We start from the raw sequence: 19,527 nt of genomic DNA, 5'->3' as shown, positions 1-19,527 counted from the left end.
AGCACAGTAGCTCAGGAGTGGCACGGTAGCACAGGGGCAACACGGTAGCACAGGGGTGGCACGGTAGCACAGGGGTGGCAATGTAGCACAGGGGTGGCACGGTAGCACAGGGGCGGCACGGTAGCACAGGGGTGGCACGGTAGCACAGGGGCGGCACGGTAGCACAGGGGTAGCACGGTAGCACAGGTGCGGCACGCTAGCACAGGGGTGGCACGGTAGCACAGGGGTGGCAATGTAGCACAGGGGTGGCACGCTAGCACAGGGACGGCACGGTAGCACAGGGGCGGCACGGTAACACAGGGGCAATAGGGTAGCACAGGGGCGGCATGGTAGCACAGGGGTGGCACGGTAACACAGGGGTGGCACGGTAGCACAGGGGTGGCACGGTAACACAGGGGTGGCACGGTAGCACAGGGGCGGCATGGTAGCACAGGGATGGCACGGTAGCACAGGGGTAGCACGGTAGCACAGGGGCGGCACGGTAGCACAGGGGTGGCACGGTAGCTCAGGAGCGGCACGGTAGCACAGGGGCAGCACGGTAGCACAGGGGCGGCACGGTAGCACAGGGGTGGCACAGTAGCACAGGGGTGGCACGGTAGCACAGGGGTGGCACAGTAGCATAGGGGCGGCACGGTAGCACAGGGGTGGCACGGTAGCACAGGGGTGGCACGGTAGCATAGGGGTGGCACGGTAGCATAGAGGCGGCACGGTAGCACAGGGGTGGCACGGTAGCACAGGGGTGGCACGGTAGCATAGGGGCGGCACGGTAACACAGGGGTGGCACAGTAGCACAGGGGTGGCACAGTAGCACAGGGGTGGCACGGTAGCACACGGGTGGCACAGTAGCACAGGGGTGGCACGGTAGCACAGGGGCGGCACGGTAACACAGGGGTGGCACAGTAGCACAGGGGTGGCACAGTAGCACAGGGGTGGCACGGTAGCACAGGGGTGGCACGGTAGCACAGGGGTGGCACGGTAGCACAGGGGCGGCACGGTAGCACAGGGGCGGCACGGTAGCACAGGGGTGGCACGGTAGCACAGGGGTGGCACGGTAGCACAGGGGTGGCACAGTAGCACAGGGGCAGCACGGTAGCACAGGGGTGGCACAGTAGCACAGGGGTGGCACGGTAGCACAGGGGTGGCACGGTAGCACAGGGTCGGCACGGTAGCACAGGGGTGGCATGGTAGCACAGGGGTGGCACGGTAGCACAGGGGTGGCACAGTAGCATAGGGGCGGCACGGTAGCACAGGGGTGGCACGGTAGCACAGGGGTGGCACGGTAGCATAGGGGTGGCACGGTAGCATAGAGGCGGCACGGTAGCACAGGGGTGGCACGGTAGCACAGGGGTGGCACGGTAGCATAGGGGCGGCACGGTAACACAGGGGTGGCACAGTAGCACAGGGGTGGCACAGTAGCACAGGGGTGGCACGGTAGCACACGGGTGGCACAGTAGCACAGGGGTGGCACGGTAGCACAGGGGCGGCACGGTAACACAGGGGTGGCACAGTAGCACAGGGGTAGCACAGTAGCACAGGGGTGGCACGGTAGCACAGGGGTGGCACGGTAGCACAGGGGCGGCACGGTAGCACAGGGGCGGCACGGTAGCACAGGGGTGGCACGGTAGCACAGGGGTGGCACGGTAGCACAGGGGTGGCACAGTAGCACTGGGGCAGCACGGTAGCACAGGGGTGGCACAGTAGCACAGGGGTGGCACGGTAGCACAGGGGTGGCACGGTAGCACAGGGTCGGCACGGTAGCACAGGGGTGGCACGGTAGCACAGGGGTGGCACGGTAGCACAGGGTCGGCACGGTAGCACAGGGGTGGCACGGTAACACTGGGGCAGCACGGTAACACAGGGGCGGCACGGTAACACAGGGGTGGCACAGTAGCACAGGGGTGGCAAGGTAGCACAGGGGTGGCACGGTAGCACAGGGGTGGCACGGTAGCACAGGGGTGGCACGGTAGCACAGGGGCGGCATGGTAGCACAGGGATGGCACGGTAGCACAGGGGTAGCACGGTAGCACAGGGGCGGCACGGTAGCACAGGGGCGACACGGTAGCACAGGGGTGGCACGGTAACACAGGGATGGCACAGTAGCACAGGGGTGGCACGGTAGCACAGGGGCGACACGGTAGCACAGGGGTGGCACGGTAGCACAAGGGTGGCACGGTAGCTCAGGAGTGGCACGGTAGCACAGGGGCAACACGGTAGCACAGGGGCGGCACGGTAGCACAGGGGTAGCACGGTAGCACAGGGGTGGCACGGTAGCACAGGGGTGGCACGGTAGCACGGTAACACAGGGGCGGCACGGTAGCACAGGTGCGGCACGGTAGCACAGGGACGGCACGGTAGCACAGGGGCAGCACGGTAACACTGGGGCGGCACAGTAGCACAGGGGCGGCACGGTAGCACAGAGGCGGCACGGTAGCACAGGGGCAATAGGGTAGCACAGGGGCGGCATGGTAGCACAGGGGCGGCACGGTAACACAGGGGTGGCACGGTAGCACAGGGGTGGCACGGTAGCACAGGGGTGGCACGGTAGCACAGGGGCGGCATGGTAGCACAGGGATGGCACGGTAGCACAGGGGTAGCACGGTAGCACAGGGGTGGCACGGTAGCACAGGGGTGGCACGGTAGCTCAGGAGTGGCACGGTAGCACAGGGGCAACACGGTAGCACAGGGGCGGCACGGTAGCACAGGGGTGGCACGGTAGCACAGGGGTGGCACGGTAGCACAGGGGCAGCACGGTAGCACAGGGGTGGCACGGTAGCACAGGGGTGGCACGGTAGCACAGGGGTGGCACGGTAGCACAGGGGCAGCACGGTAGCACAGGGGCAGCACGGTAGCACAGGGGCGGCACGGTAACACAGGGGTGGCACGGTAGCACAGGGGTGGCACGGTAGCACAGGGGCGGCACGGTAGCACAGGGGTGGCACGGTAGCACAGGGGCAGCACGGTAGCACAGGGGCAATAGGGTAGCACAGGGGCGGCATGGTAGCACAGGGGCGGCATGGTAGCACAGGGGCGGCACGGTAACACAGGGGTGGCATGGTAGCACAGGGGTGGCACGGTAACACAGGGGTGGCACGGTAGCACAGGGGCGGCATGGTAGCACAGGGATGGCACGGTAGCACAGGGGTAGCACGGTAGCACAGGGGTGGCACGGTAGCACAGGGGTGGCACGGTAGCTCAGGAGTGGCACGGTAGCACAGGGGCAGCACGGTAGCACAGGGGCGACAAGGTAGCACAGGGGCAGCACGGTAGCTCAGGGGCAACACGGTAGCACAGGGGCGGCACGGTAGCACAGGGGTGGCACGGTAGCACAGGGGTGGCACGGTAGCACAGGGGCGGCACGGTAGCACAGGGGTGGCACGGTAGCACAGGGGTGGCACGGTAGCACAGGGGTGGCACGGTAGCACAGGGGCAGCACGGTAGCACAGGGGCAGCACGGTAGCACAGGGGCGGCACGGTAACACAGGGGTGGCACGGTAGCACAGGGGTGGCACGGTAGCACAGGGGCGGCACGGTAGCACAGGATGTGGCACGGTAGCACAGGGGCAGCACGGTAGCTCAGGGGTGGCACAGTAGCACAGAGGCAGCACGGTAGCACAGGGGTGGCACAGTAGCACAGGGGCAGCAGGGTAGCACAGGGCAGCACGGTAGCTCAGTGGGTAGCACTGTTGCTTCACCGTGCCAGGGTCCCAGGTTCGATTCGCGCTTGGGTCGCTGTCTTTGTGGAGTCTGCACGTTCTCTCTGTGTCTGCGTGGATTTCCCCTGGCTGCTCCGGTTTCCTCCCACAAGTCCAGAAAGACGTGCTGTTAGGTGAATTGGACATTCTGGGTTCTCCCTCTGTGTACCCGAACAGGTGCCGGAGTGTGGCGACTAAGGGCTTTTCACAGTAACTTCATTGTCGTGTTAATGTAAGCCTACTTGTGACAATAAAGATTATTATTATTCCCTGCCATTGTGTCTCTGTACCATTAGGTGGCCACATTCTTTTAAATTTGACTAAAGCTTCAATTACGGAAGCTTTCCACTCCCCAAGTAAGACCAGATTCTTCCACATGCACAAGTCAAGTGGGTCGGTGCAGACTCGATGAGCCGAATGGCCTCCTTCTGCACTGTATGTTCTATGTTCTATGTAAGGCCGGAATGACATGGACGTTTGCCTGGATTTGTGCAATGACGGACAGCCATTCCGTCACTGCAAATATGGCAGAAGAGGCTGAAAATCTGCGGTCCTGCCCCAAACACAGCATCCAGCATTTTTTCAGGGCAGGAATGGGCCTGGGTAGGGATTTTCACATGCACGTTTTCTGTAGGCAGCTGTCCATATAAGTCAGCAGCTGTCGCCTCTCGCGTATAACTTCAGTGACCCAGGTGTGCGAAACATAGGGTGGAATCTTCCGATTTTTTCAGTGTCAGTTTCAACGAGGTATCTAGCGTGTAGCTCTCCAGCTGCACAGCCAGGTTTTCTCTCCAGATTCTCTGCACAGAAAATCTGGGAGTGGGATTTCTGCCGTCACTCTAGTGGGGCGGAGCCTGGTCGAGCTGGCTACGTCAGCTCCACAGAGATTGTGGTGACATCTTTAAAGGGACCCCCACTCTCTCTCCCTCAGCACGATTTTTAAAAGCACAAGTGAACCACGCCGTCGGGAACTCAGCCCATCAGAGGCGGAGAATCATAGAGGCCCCGCTAATGATATGCAAACGGAGTCTACTGTAGGTGCGTTCCACAACGCATTGACGCCGCTGTCGAGGTGCAGGAGCATTGCGTTCTGGCGCCAAATCGCCGCCTGCCATGATGTCGGTGTCGGAACCAATTCTCCGCCCAATCGCCTTTCCCGATTTTGACATCAGCTAACGCAGAATCCTGCCCCTTATTTCCCAACTCTCGCAAAACATTGAGCCTGACAGCTAACAAGGGCTCAAAATTCCACCCATGATGTGTGCAGGTTAGACATGGTAAGTGCGAGAATGAACTTTGGGGAGTCCTTTGGAGAGGTGGGTAACTTTTTGGATATGAACCCTGGACATCCTTTGGGGAGGTCAGGTTGCCCTTGGGGCAGATAAGGTGCACTTAGGATTGTTAAAATTAGGCATGAATGTGTGGAGCAAGTGTATAAACTCATTTTGCGTGATTTTCCATCGGTGGGATTTTCTGCTCCATCAGCAGCACACCCATGCCTGCGTGATTCCCGATGGCGTAGGGTGGCCCACAATGGGAAACCCCATTGACCGGCTGCAGAAACGCAGAATCTCGCTGTCGGCGAGGAGCACCGTGCCAGAAAATGGGGCTGGCGGGACAGAGAATGCTGCACATTAACTTTAAAGGTCATTGAATTTGTCAAAGGTGTCACAACGAACTGGCAAAAGCAAGTATCAGAAGTGTCAAAACTGTAAGAGGCAATTCTGTGCTGTCAAGGCACTTAGAACTCCTGCCCTTTAAACTGTTCCAGAGTCTCTAGGATCTTAAGACCATAAGACCTAGGAGCAGACGTTGGCCACTCGGCCCACTGAGTCTGCACCGCTATTCAATGAGATCATGGCTGATCCGATGTGATATAATCCTCACCTCCACTTTCCCTCCTTATCTCCATAACCCTTGATTCCTTTGCTGATTCAAAATCTGTCTCTTCTCAGCCCTGAACATACTCAATGACTCAGCCTTTATACTTCTCTGCGGTAAAGAATTCCACAGATTCACTACCCTCTGAGAGAAGAAATTCTTCCTTATTTCTGTCTTAAATGGGTAACTTCTTGCTCTGAGATTATGCCCTCTGGTCCTAGACTCTCCCATAAGGGGAAACAACAGCATCTACCCTACCAAGCCGACTGAGAATCTTATATGTCTCAACAGGGTCTCCTCTCATTCTGTTAAACACTATATGCAGATTAAAGTCACCCATAATTACATAAAGTTCTTTCATTGCATGCATCTCTAATTTCCTGTTTAATGCCATTCTCAACATCACCACTAGTTTGGAGGTCTACATCCAGCCCCCAATAAAATGTTTTGCCACTTGGTGTTTCTCAGCTCCACTCAGGCTGCACTTTGAAGCCAAAGGGCATGTGATGTGGCAGCCGTGTGTACCATCTACAAGATGCACTGCAGTAACTCAACAATGTTCATTAGACAGCACCTTCCAAACCCACAACCACTACCATCTAGAAGGACAAGATACCTGGGAACCCCACCAGCTGGAGGTTCCCCTCTAAGTCACTCACCACCCTAACTTGGAAATAGATCGCCGTTCCTTCGGTATCGCTGCGACAAAATCCTGGAACTCCCTCCCTAACAGCACAATGGGTGTACATGCACCTGAAAGACTGCAGCGGTGCAAGTCACCACCACCTTCTGAAAGGCAACTAGGGATGGACAATAAATGCTGGCCGAACCAGCGACATCCACATCCTGTAAATTCATTTTGTTTTAAATGTCTGGAAGTTCAAGGCCACTCGTTATGGAGGCCAGGTTGTCAGGGATTAGTGACTGGGTGGCCGGCTGTTAAAGTTGACAGGGTCAATTAATTTGGTTTAGTTTACTTGGTTATTTGTCTCAACCAAAATAATTGGAAGCCCAGACCCAAGCATTGAACTCCAAGGCTAATACTCATATCTCCATAACAGAGGTGACACAGATTTGGTCCCCAATTCAAGGTGTTAGGGTGAGGTCGCTCATCGCTCACCCCGTTCAGGAGATGACGGGTGTTAGTGTCTCATTCCCCCTTGAGGTCAGAACGCAGATCCACTGAATGCACCCAAATGCCCTCAGTGTTGATGCTGGTGGGGGAGGCGTGAGGGAGGCGCGGGGTTGAACCTTCCTAGGAGGGTTACTGGGGGGGCCCTTGTCCGTAATGGTGGGGCTTTACTGCGGCGCAGGTCAGTGTGGGTGGTGGGAGAGACATAGTATTGCCATTCTCACATTCCACAGGGATGAAGTGCCGAGTTTGCTTGGGTGTTTACGGAGTGTGGCGCCATGACAGGACATCATGGAGGACCATATGAGTGAACAAAGTGATTTGTAATACACGCGTGTTACTACAATGGTGACTCATCTCTACTGGAGTCTAGGTTCACCCTTGTCCACAAGGTGCCTTACGTTTCTTATTGTTCCCCACACTTCCGTTACGATCATGTGTATCCACAGCATCCACAGCTGTGGTTGAGGCAACCTGTGGTCTTCGAAGCTATGTTGCCTGAAATGACCTTGGTGGACGTCCCCTGGGGACCTGGACCTTGAGGGTTCGGGCCTACTTTCATGCTGCAGAGGTATTGCAGTGCTGCCCACCTCGGTGTGTGGGACTGGAGGCATGTCACTCAAAGGGAGTGGGTTGTCAAATGAACTGGACACCCCAGGGTCTCCTGGGTTGAAGGCCCGGGCTGCACTCCTGCCTATTCTCTTCACTTCTGCTGCCTGGGCTCCTCCATACGATAAAAGGGCAGCTGCAGTGCGTTCCAGAAGCCCTGCCATCCTCTGGTGTTGATTCCCACCAGTGCCTGCACCATGCAGTTGAAACCCTGCACCATGGAGATCATGCCCTCAGCCATGCAGGTCATGAGCTGAACCATGGAGCAGGCATCCCTCATCATGGAGTGCACATCCTGTATCAAAGTCTCAACTGCTGAAACCTGCTCGCAATGTTGGCTTCGGTGCATAGGAGTGAGGGCAGTATCTCCTCGGACAGAAGGTGACCAGATTCCTTCAGTCGGCCATGCAGTCCAAGGAGGGATGCAGTCATCCCTTCCCGACACTCGCGACTCTGCCTTTGTGGCTCCAGCAGCTCTGGACAACCTAGCCCAGGGGCATGTCATCAGCCAGCCGCTCAGCAGAGTCCTGGGTTCCGGTATCCCTCTGAGTTCTGTTTCCCTGGGTCGTTCCTTCCTCCGCCTGCTGTGGATCCTAAGCTTTTAGATGCACACCAGTGAGTGACCCAGAAGCCTGCCGACCAGTCATTCCCACAGAGGTGTGAGTATCTGCACTGGCGGACAGTGACAGATGTGGCGCCTCCTTGATGCTTGTCCCCGAAATGTCTCCCTCAGAGCTGCTCTGATCTGTGGTCTGCAGAGGGCTCGGCGATGGTCTGTCTGGTTGAGTGATTGACCCATAAGGGAAGCAAGATAACATTATTGGATCACAGGGGCAGACTGATGGAAGAAAGTTAACACACGTGAGGAGTGAGGATTGCACCATGGTTGCATATATGTTGAGGGTTCTCACTTTTGTCTGGTGCCCCCACCTCGCACTCTGCACAGGTGCTCCTCGCCGGTCAGCTCAAGAGCTCTCTCCTCAAAGGAAGTTAGGGTTCTCAGCTCGGGCAGGCTGTACTCAAGTTTGTCCTGTAGTGAGACAGTTGAGGAGCGTGCAGGCAGGAGTCCTGCCAGGCCAGATGGTGATGTAGTCTGGCGTGCGTGGTAGCTGAGTGGGAACGGGTTTGGTGACCTTACTTGCTGGATGTCTGTCCGATCGTGGGCAGAGAATGTTACGCCTCTGCTCGACCCCATCCAGAAGTTTGGTGAGGGCTCCCTTCGCGAAATGTGATGCCGCCTTCTGACAGCCGTCCTCCCGAATGGACTTGGAACGAGTTCTGGGGAAGGGTTTAAAAGGAGCATCCCACTGACGACGCAGATTCCTTTTTCCTTTCCTGGGGTGAGCGAATCAGAGGCAAGCCACCTCTGATCACGTGGAAAGAAAATTGTTAAAGAGGCTGAAAACACGGTGAGTTTCACCCCCCAGATTCTTCCCACTTTTTTGGCTGTACCGACACTTTGAGAAAATATGGGAAAATTTCATCCTTAGATTTTTATTTCATTTAATCTCAGCAGGGGTCCTAAGGTATGCCCAGGGTGGATATTGGGTGAGATGGCATGGTATGTGTAAGGGGAAAAAGGTGATGGATGTCGGGATATAGGTTGGCATGAGTTGGTACGAAGTTGGAATAGGAACTATTAGTTGCCATGAGGATGGGTTAGAGGGACATAGGTTTGGTACAGATGGTATGATGGACCTTTGGGTTGGAGAGGGGGCATGAGATGGCATGGGTTGATATAGACAGGGAGCACATTGGGGGGGGTGGGGTGGGGGGGGGGGGGGTGATGGGTGAAGGCTGGAGAGATGTTTTGGGATTTATTGCTTTTTTAAAAGATCTTGGCCGGGGAATGGAGATCAGAGGAAGGCCTTCCAGCCAACCCACATCCACACCTGGCAGCCTCCACAATCACACCAGGGACAGTGGGTCTGACTGCCATTTTTAACCATCACCCCATGTGAAAATCTAACCTTCTGGGCCATTTTATCCCGGGTTGGTCTGGGCCATTTTCTCTCGGGTTGGGCTTGCGCAGCTGGGAAATGTCCGACTCTGCGCTTCCAACCTGGGAGCAAAACGTCAGACCTTATTCTTCAGCAGGAAAACGAACCGAACACAGGTAATTGTGCATGATCAACTTACTGCACTTCCAGCTAGCTTTGCATTAGTCGCTAGCCATTCTGACTGACTTTTCCCCTGATCTAAGAAGAAAGTCTATCCGTTCACCCTCCTCCCCTCCCGCACAGGAAATGGTTAAATTAAACCTATCAGGCAGAGCTTTAAAGAGACTTTGCCTTCATGAAAAATGCTGCAGAAATTTACATATTTATTTTCTTTGTTCCTTAATTGTGGGCAACATTGGAAAAGCAGCAGTTATTGAGCAATAGTTACCCTATGGGCATTGAAACCGCCACTTGTATTTAATTCGAGTTACAAATAGGCAGCCAGGTCACTTCCCTGAAGAACATGAGTGAACCGGTTGGTGTTTTAACAGCAACCTGGCAGCTTTCATAGTCGTTTATTTTTAAATTCAGTTCAATTGCCAACTCAATAAGGAAGGGCGTGACTCGTATTATTGAAGGCAATATTACTTTGCTGGTAAGTGCCCTTAAATTTTGAACCACGTTAAAAAATAGTCCGTATTTGTCAAATACTGGAAGGATTAGTTAAACATTGAAGGAAACCCCACATGTCTGGTCCATTCAGAAGGATCTACCTATTCCATCACAGTATCGATCTTTGTGGCAAGAGCTCAGATGAAGCTTACCATCCAGCCTGGCGCAGCTGTAAATACTGGCTACACTTCCGGCTCTCACTGGTAGTGCTGGCTCTTCCAGAAACATGGAAGTACGTTTAGATCCAGGCATTTCATCTTCAATGTCCATACCAGTTACCTAAAAGACACCAGGTAAAATCAGGAAGAGATATTGGATATCGATCAGAAAACAAAAATAATCTTCCCTTGATATTTTAATTTGTGCTATGCAAAAAAAAAATATTTGAAAATAATGAATTTTTTGAGTTTGAATCAATTTTAACTCTATTTATTCTGTGTCTTTTTAAAAGTAAATTTAGAGTGCCCAATTAATTTTTTCCAATTAAGGGGCAATTTAGCGTGGCCAATCCACCTAGCCTGTACATCTTTGGTTTGTGGGGGCGATACCCACGCAAACAGGGGGAGAATGTGCAAACTCCACACGGACAGTGACCTAGAGCCGGGATCGAACCTGGGACCTCGGTGCAGTGAGGCAACAGGGCTAACCCACTGCGCCACCGTGCTTGCCCTATTTATTCTGTGTCTTGGCCCAGCACCAGCATCATTGGAAAATTACAGGACCCCCAATTCGCCATCCAATTAAATCAGGAATGGTTGGCATGGATTCCAGATAGCTACCCTTATATCAGAATAGAAAGCATAGAATCCCAACAATGCAGAAGGAGGCCATTCAGCCCATTGGGTCTGCACTAACCCTCTGAAAGAGCATTCTACCCAGGCCCACTTCCCCACCCTATCCCCGTAACCCGACCTAACCTTTGGACACAAAGGGGCAATTTAACATCGCAAATCCACCTAACCTGCACATCGCACTTCTTTGGACTGTGAGAGGAAACCGGAGCACCTGGAGGAAACCCACGTGGACATGGGGAGATGTGGAAATTCCACACAGACAGTCACCCGAGGTTGGAATTGAACCTGGGCCCCTGGCACTGTGAGGCAGCAGTGCTAACCACTGTGCCACCCGTTGATACACTTAACAAGCTGAATAATTTTATAATGACTCTGGCACACAAGTATGATCAATGTGTATGATGCATGAATTAATTAAAAGCTAGGGTGGCACGGTAGCGCGATGGTTAGCACTGCTGCCTCGCAGTGCCGAGGACCTGGGTTCGATCCCGGCACCAATTCACTGACCATGTGGCCTTTACACATTCTCCCCGTGTCTGTGTGGGCCTCACCCTCACAACCTAAAAATGAGCAGGCTAGGTGGATTGGCCTCGCTGAATTGCCGCTTAATTGGAAAAGAAAGAATTGGGCACTCCAAATTTTTTTCTTTTAAAAAGCATATGTTATGGTTAAGTCCAAAAATACAGAAAAGCAGTATTGATGTTTTTTATTATGCTGCACAACTTCTGTCAACAGTAACGTCTCAAAACATTTCTCTGCAACAAACAGTGCTGACAAATATAATTTGTGTTAAAATGATAACAGTGGTTCATGGATCAACTGTAGTATACACTGGCTACTGTAACGTAAGATGCATGAAGAAACACAAATTAGTAGAATATATGCTTTCTCTATGGCCAAACAACTACAATGTAACATGTAAATAAAAATACTTAATAGAATATAGTTTAATGCAATACAGTAACACAGGTAATAAACCAATAACACAGTATTGTATAACTAAATTGAAGTGTAGGGAATAACTCTTGTGTGATATATGTATTGGTATGGCAAGGAAAGTGGTACAGGTGCCCTGGGGCACAACCAAGGTTAAAGGATTGGGGAAGGGTGAATTTTCACATTTGGCTAACGTGGCACAGCACGGCCCCAAGCCGCTGGCCGCACGTACTGCAGTAAGGAGATGAGGCAACTCACAATGCACTTCTGCTGTTTATACTCATGCAATAATGTGCTCCCTAGATTCTTGCACACATAGTATACACAAGAAGAATTAGTGCAATTTCACACGGGAATAAGATTTATGAATACTGGATGTAAAGTATTGGACTGTCATCTGAAATGTATCCAAACACATTGATAGGATTGTGAACCAAGTGTATGTGCCGTGCTTTCCAGGTGTGAGAACAGCCAGTGAAGTTCAAAAACTGAACTCACTCTATTAGGACCACCACAATACTAACATGTAATCTCACAGAATTTATTTTGGAAGAAGCTTTGTATGGAATAAACACCAAATAGTTTACTTGACTTTGATTTAATGTTTTGGAACTTTTTCCTCAAGTTTTTTTGACTCAAAATATAAAATAGTTCAAAGCATAATTTTTTAACTTATGAATGCATTATTATAAATACTGTTGTACATCATCTCAACTTATTACAACCACCAAAACTGAATGCAATGAAATGTTCCCAATGCAGCAAAATGAGCTTTTACACAATTTTGCTGCTTTATATTAATGTGTATTGGATAGGACTGGATCAACCATATACTGTGCTCAGTTACATTGTCAGCACCAATCCCAGTCAATACAATCTGACAGTCAGCAGACAAAATTCTCCTGGCAATTGCTTGATACAGAACTGCAAATGTGAGGGGAGATGGGATACGCTAATACTAAAAATAAGAAAGATTAAAAGCTTTTAAACTTGGCCGGGTCCTGTACTGCAGATACGCTCCACTTGAAATGAAACACAGGCAGTCATTGAATCATACAGCGCCGAAGGAAGCCATTTGACCCATTCTACCTGTGTGAGTCCATTCAGGGAACTATCCATTAGTCCGAATCTCCTACACGTAGCCCGTGCTTATGCAACCATTTTATGTTGCTTTTTTTAAGGATATATTAAATTCCATTTTTTGGAAAATTACCATGAAATCTGCTTTATGCACCCTTTCATGCAAATCATTCCAGATCGTAACTATTTGCTATTGAAAGAATCCTTCCTCATCTCCCCTCCAGTTGTTTTACAAATTATATTGAATGCACAATCTCTGGTTATTGATCCTCCTATCAGTAGAAACACTTACCCCTTACATTGTCGACCAAAACAACATGTCCAAAAGACAGCATGAAATTGTATTTTGCATGAGTTCTTTTTTTTAAAAATTCATCTGAGAAAGCAAAGTTTTTGCAGAACTAGACTTGAGCATTGATTGTTTCCCTAAAGTGGCACCATGTTAGTGCAAACCAGTTGAAACATTATCTGACATCGCTCCACTTTTCCAGATGCCATTTTACCCTCTGTGCGATTCTGCAATTGTCTTATTCCTGAAATATATATACATCCTGAACCAGACCAGGAAACCACAAACATTGTGTGAAAATCAAGTTGATAAAAGGTATACATACATCCTTGTCCACTCTGCTTATAACAGAGGATGGCACAACTCTGCCACTGGGCGCTGAGCCACTTTCCCCATCTTGTGAAACAACTCCGTTAATTGTAATGATGACCGATGGTTTGGTCAGAGATCCTCGCTGACTCTCGCCTTCCTCCCCTCTGCCGTGCTCATCCTCGACGGGATATTTGTCGGAACGGTCTTTCTTTTCCATTCTGTCACTGGACAATGAGTAGTGGCTGCCGAGGTAGTCTTTGGAACTCTGTAACTGGGGAGGGGGATGGGGTTCGGGAAATATACATGTCAACTTATCAACAAAATAGACGTTCAAATTATTTTTTGTCTTTTTTTGTGTGCTCGATAAAGCCTGGGATCTCAGGACAGAGAAGGGAATATATTTCCAATTTTACTCCCTTGTTGGATTCTCCAAATTGTCCCCAATGCAAACTTTGAAGAACCCTATTGCACCAGTGTTAATTTTAACATTTCTGTCATTAGGCATCCTGTACCATCTCTTGAGAATGAGAGTTTAATCTAAATTGTGCTCTGGTCCTGTGCTTACAGGGAACTGGCTTTAGAACATCTAGTCATGTATCATGTGGGAGCCTTGTGGTGAACCACTGTAATAGGAGATGTAAGGTAGGACCTGCACTACAGGTTCGCCGGTAGCTCCTGCCGGCTGGCTCCGCCCACGGAGAACTGTATAAATATGCATGACCTCAAGTGCCCTGCCATTTCGCCAGTTGCAGCAGGAGGCCACACATCTGACTGTAATAAAGCCACAGTTTTACCCAACTTTAGTATTTGTGCAATTGATCGTGCATCAATTTATTACAGTCAGATTTTCCACAGAATTGATATCAGAATTAAGCCCGATCGCCTGCAGCTGGATCCTCACTCGCCCGACGCCAGGAAAGACTTTACTCACTGGCTAGCATGTTTTCAGGCCTACATCAACACGGCGGACCCCGCGCCAACGGAGGCTCAGAAGATAAACGTCCTGTACTCCAGACTGAGCTCCATCGTGTTCCTGTTGATCCAAGACGCCACGAATTGCACGAAAGCAATGGAACTCCTTAAGGAACACTACGCGCAGAAGGCGAACACGCTCTTCGCCAGGCATGTACTCGCCACCCGCTCGCAACTACCTGGTGAGTCCATCGAAGACTTCTGGCGGGCCCTAATTCCACTCGTCCGGGACTGTGACTGTCAGGCCGTTACGGCCACCGAACACGCAAATCTCCTCATGCGCGATGCCTTCGCGACGGGGATTGCATCGGACCGCATCCGAGAACGATTACTGGAAGGGGCCATGCTCAAACTGGCGGAGACGAAAACCTTGGCGCTCTCCATGACGGTCGCATCCCGTAACGTACAATCGTACCACTCCCGCTGCACTGCCCACCCTTCTACTTCTTCCTACCCCTCCTGGACCCCACCGACGACCTCTTCAGCCAGGGCCCTGCCTTCCCAATACGCCTGCGTCGCACGCCGATCCGCGCACCCCGGGGGTCCCCGCTGCTACTTCTGCGATCAGCAGAAGCACCCCCACCAACACTGCCCGGCCCGCATTGCCGTTTGTAAAGCCTGCAGTAAAAAGGGCCACTTCGCTGCTGTGTGCCAGGCCCGCGCAGTCGCTGCGATCGCGCCCGCTATCACCCGCTCCCCCACGCCAGACGCACAATGGGAGCCGCCATCTTCTCCTCCCGGGTCCATGTGCGACCAATGGGCGCCGCCATCTTGTCCCCCTTCGGCCACGTGCGCCCCATGAGTGCTGCCATCTTGTCCTGACCCCGCAATGTGCGCACCAGGGCCGCCGCCAGCTTGTCCCCCACAGGGTCTCCGGACATCCCGACATCGGAACTGCACACGCTCGCCACCCGAAGCATCCGATGGCTACCTGCAGCTCACTTCGATAACTTTGGACCAATCTCGCCTGCACAACCTGGCCACCGGGTCGACGACGGTTAAAATCAACGGCCACGCGACCTCGTGCCTGCTGGACTCCGGGAGCACCGAAAGCTTTGTTCACCCAGATATGGTAAGGCGCTGCTCCCTCAATGTCCACTCTGCCAATCAAAGGATCTCCCTAGCATCCGGATCCCACTCCGTCCTGATCCAAAGGTTTTGTACAGTCACCCTCACGGTCCAGGGTGTAGAATTTAGTAACTTCCGCCTCTAATTCCTTCCTAATCTTTGCGCTGCACTCCTGTTGGGCCTGGACTTCCAGTGCAACCTCCAGAGCCTCACCCTCAAATTCGGCGGGCCCTTACCCCCCCTTACCGTTTGTGGCCTCGCGACCCTCAAGGTCGATCCCCCCTCCCTTTTTGCCAATCTAACTGCGGATTGCATGCCCGTTGCCACTAGGAGCAGACGGTACAGCACCCAGGACAAGACCTTCATCAGGTCCGAAGTCCAGCGGCTGCTTAAGGAGGGTATTACCGAGGCCAGCAACAGCCCCTGGAGAGCCCAAGTGGTAGTGGTTAAAATGGGGGAGAAACACAGGATGGTCATGGACTACAGCCGGACCATCAATCGGTACACGCAGCTCGACGCGTACCCTCTCCCACGCATATCTGATATGGTCAATCAGATTGCGCAGTACCAGGTCTTCCCAACAATTGACCTGAAATCCGGCACCACCAGCTCCCCATCCGGAAGTCGGACCGGCCATACACGGCCTTCGAGGCGGACGGTCGCCTCTACCACTTCCTTAGGGTCCCTTTTGGTGTCACAAATAGGGTCTCGGTCTTCCAAAGAGAGATGGACCGAATGGTCGACCAGTACAGTTTGCGGGCCACTTTTCCGTACTTAAATAATGTCACCATCTGCGGCCATGACCAGCAGGACCACAATGCCAACCTCACGCACTGCCACTCTCCTCAACCTGACTTACAACAAAGATAAGTGTGTGTTCAGCACAACCCAGTTAGCCATTCTCGGCTATATAGTCCAAAACGGACTTCTCGGGCCCGACCCCGAGCGCATGCGCCCCCTCATGGAACTTCCCCTCCCCCACTGCCCCAAGGCCTTCAAACGCTGCCTGGGGTTGTTTTCCTACTACGCTCAGTGGGTCCCAAGCTATGCGGACAAGACCCGCCCACTCATTCAGTCCACCCAATTCCCCCTCGCGGCCGAGGCACAACACGCTTTCGCCCACATCATCTGTCGAAAAGGAGGCCCAAGCTATCGTTGAAGCTGTGCGGCATTGGAGGCATTACCTGGCCGGTAAGACATTCACTCTCCTTACGGAACAACGGTCGGTAGCCTTCATGTTCGATAATACACAGCGGGGCAAGATCAAAAATGATTAAATCTTGCGGTGGAGAATCAAGGTCCCCACCTATAATTACGAGATCTTGTATTGCCCCGGTAAACTCAACGAGCCCCCAGACGCCCTCTCCCGAGGTACATGTGCCAGCGCACAAGTGGACCAACTCCGGGCCCTACACGACAGCCTTTGTCACCCGGGGGTCACTCGATTGTACCATCTGGTCAAAGCTCGCAATCTGCCCTACTCCGTCGAGGAAGTAAGGACAGTCACCAGGGACTGCCAGGTCTGTGCGGAGTGCAAGCCGCACTTCTACCGGCCAGACCGTGGCGCCTGATGAAGGCTTCCCACCCCTTTGAACGCCTCAGCGTGGATTTCAAATGGCCCCTCCCCTCCACCGACCGTAACACGTACATTCTCAGTGTGGTCGATGAGTAATCCAGATTCCCCTTCGCCATCCCATGCCCCAATATGACGTTTGCCACCGTCATCAAGGCCCTCAGCACCATCTTCGCTCTGTTCGGTTTCCCCGCCTACATCCACAGAGACAGGGGATCCTCATTCATGAGCGATGAGCTGCGCCAGTTCCTGCTCAGCAGGAGTATAGCCTCCAGCAGGACAACCAGCTACAACCCCCGGGGAAATGGGCAAGTAGAACGGGAGAATGGGACGGTTTGGAGGGCCGTCCAGCTGGCCCTACGGTCCAGGAACTTCCCAGCCTCTCGCTGGCAGGAGGTCCTCCCTGACGCTCTACACTCCATCCGGTCACTATTGTGCACCGCCACTAATAACACACCCCATGAACGTGTTTTTACCTTTTTCAGGAAGTCCACATCCGGGGTCTCGCTCCCGACTTGGTTCGCTGCTCCAGGACCGGTCCTTCTCCGTAGGCACGTCCGACTCCACAAGACGGACCCCTTGGTGGACAGGGTTCGCCTGCTCCACGCCAACCCTCAATATGCCTACGTTGAGTTCCCCGATGGCCGCCAAGATACTGTCTCACTCAGGGACCTGGCACCGTCATGTCCACCCCAACACCCACCCCCCCCACCAATGAGCCACCCCCCCCCCACCTCCCACCGCGCCGCCAATATTGACCCCACCAGACCCCCCCCCCCACCCCCCACCACCACCCCCTCCCCTTTTCCGCACAAGAGGACTTCTGCACACTCCCGGAGTTCCCCGATGACTGGCCAGCATCAGCACTGCCACCACCGCCATCATTGCCACCGCCAGCACCGCCAGCACCGACTTCGCCGCCACCGTTACGCACTCCCAACGAAGCACCATCCATTGATAAGCTGCTGGAGACCCAGACGGCCCAGGGAGTGGCGAGGTCCGACAAAAGATCTCCGATAACGAGGACGAGATCTTGGGCCTAGTGGTAAAGGTGGAGGCGCACGAGGCGTTCCACAAGAAATGGCAGGAACGGTTCGAGGAGATGGAGAATCGGTCGAGGCGGAAGAATCTGCGGATCCTGGGCCTCCCGGAGGGGCTGGAGGGGTCGGAAGTGGGGGCCTATGTGGTCACAATGTTAAACTTGCTGATCGGAGCAGGATCCTTCCAGGGGCCCCTGGAGCTGGAAGGGGCTCCTGGAGCTAGAAGGGGCCCATAGAGTGCTGGCGAGGAGGCCCAAGGCTAACGAGCCGCCGCGGGCGGTGCTGGTGCGGTTTCATCTGTTCGCTGATCGGGAGTGCGTGCTCAGGTGGGCCAAGAAAGAGAGGAGCAGCAGGCGGGAGAACGCGGAGGTTCGAATATACCAGGACTGGAGCGCGGAGGTGGCGAAGAAGAGGGCCGTGTACAACCGGGCGAAGGCGGTGCTGCACAGGAAGGGGGTGAAGTTTGGCATGCTGCAGCCGGCGTGACTGTGGGTCACCTACAAGGACCGGCTGGACACAAACTGAGGGTCGGGATGGGTGGTCGGGGATTGCTGTTGGTGTGTTACATTTTGAGGGGGGCTCTTTGCTCTTGTTTCTTTTTGATTCGGTGTGGGTGGTTAGGGTGGGTTGGGCACTGTTTTGGTTGGGTCTGTCAGATGGGCTCTTGGTGGGGGGCAAGTAAATGGAGTAGGGGTGGATGGCCGGTAGGGGGGATGGGGCCCCGTGGGGGAGGGTGAGGCCCAAGTCGGAGTGAGGAGACTGGGCCTGTAAAAGGAGCTGCGTCAGAGGGGGCGGGGCCGGGCAGGTGGAAAGCGCGGGCTTTTTCCCGCGCTGAAGGCTGGAGGGGGCGGGGCCGGGGCAGGGAAGCGAGGATGGTTTCCCGCGCTTGGGATGGAAGGGGGCGGCAGAGAGCCTGCTGATGGGTAATGGAGGAGGAGGGGATGTCCCACAATGAGAGGGGTTGAAATAGAGGCGGGAGTGGCCGGGGTCAGCAGGAGTCAGCTGACTTGCGGGAGTGCAATGGGGAGAGCAAAGCAGCTAGTAGGGGTCCTAGCTGGGGAGGGGGGGGGGGGGGGGGCTACCGGGTTGCTGCTGGTATGGTCAAGGGGGAGCTGGAGCGAGTAGAGGGGGTTGGGACGGGGGCTGCCGCCGTGGGGAACAGCGGGGCGTGGGGCGCGGGCACTTGGCTGACCGAGGAGGGGTTATGGCTAGTCGGCGGGGGAGGGGTTCGGGTAGCCCACTGATCCGGCTGATAACCTGGAATGTAAGGGGACTGAACGGGCCGGTCAAGCGGGCCCGGGTGTTCGCGCACCTGAAGGGGCTGAAGGCGGATATGGTCATGCTCCAGGAGACACACCTGAAGGTGGCAGACCAGGTAAGATTGAGGAAGGAGTGGGTAGGTCAGGTGTTTCATTCGGGGCTGGATGCCACAAATCGAGGGGTGGCGATCTTGGTGGGAAAGAGGGTGTTGTTCGAGGCGTCGAGCATTGTGACAGACAATGGCGGCAGGTATGTAATGGTAAGTGGTAAGCTGCAA

At 53.9% G+C, this 19,527-nt stretch overlaps 1 protein-coding gene across 2 annotated transcripts in view; it reads right to left on the bottom strand.

Moving 5' to 3' along the window:
* LOC140398395 (sodium channel protein type 4 subunit alpha-like) overlaps nucleotides 1–19,527 on the bottom strand; it is a 352,602-nt gene that overhangs the window by 173,059 nt on the left and 160,016 nt on the right. For both annotated transcript variants that reach the window (XM_072487039.1, XM_072487038.1), the window contains 2 exons: nucleotides 13,351–13,608; nucleotides 10,079–10,205 (listed from right to left, as the gene is read on the bottom strand). In XM_072487039.1, the coding sequence (XP_072343140.1) occupies nucleotides 10,079–10,205; nucleotides 13,351–13,608 (385 nt within the window). The remainder of the gene's footprint in view (nucleotides 1–10,078; nucleotides 10,206–13,350; nucleotides 13,609–19,527) is intronic.

The sequence above is a fragment of the Scyliorhinus torazame genome, chromosome 21 (assembly GCF_047496885.1).
Source record: "Scyliorhinus torazame isolate Kashiwa2021f chromosome 21, sScyTor2.1, whole genome shotgun sequence".
In the NCBI taxonomy this organism is placed as follows: Eukaryota; Metazoa; Chordata; class Chondrichthyes; order Carcharhiniformes; family Scyliorhinidae; genus Scyliorhinus; species Scyliorhinus torazame.
Note: the sequence above shows the minus strand (reverse complement) of the source record. Positions and strands in the feature narration are given on the sequence as shown.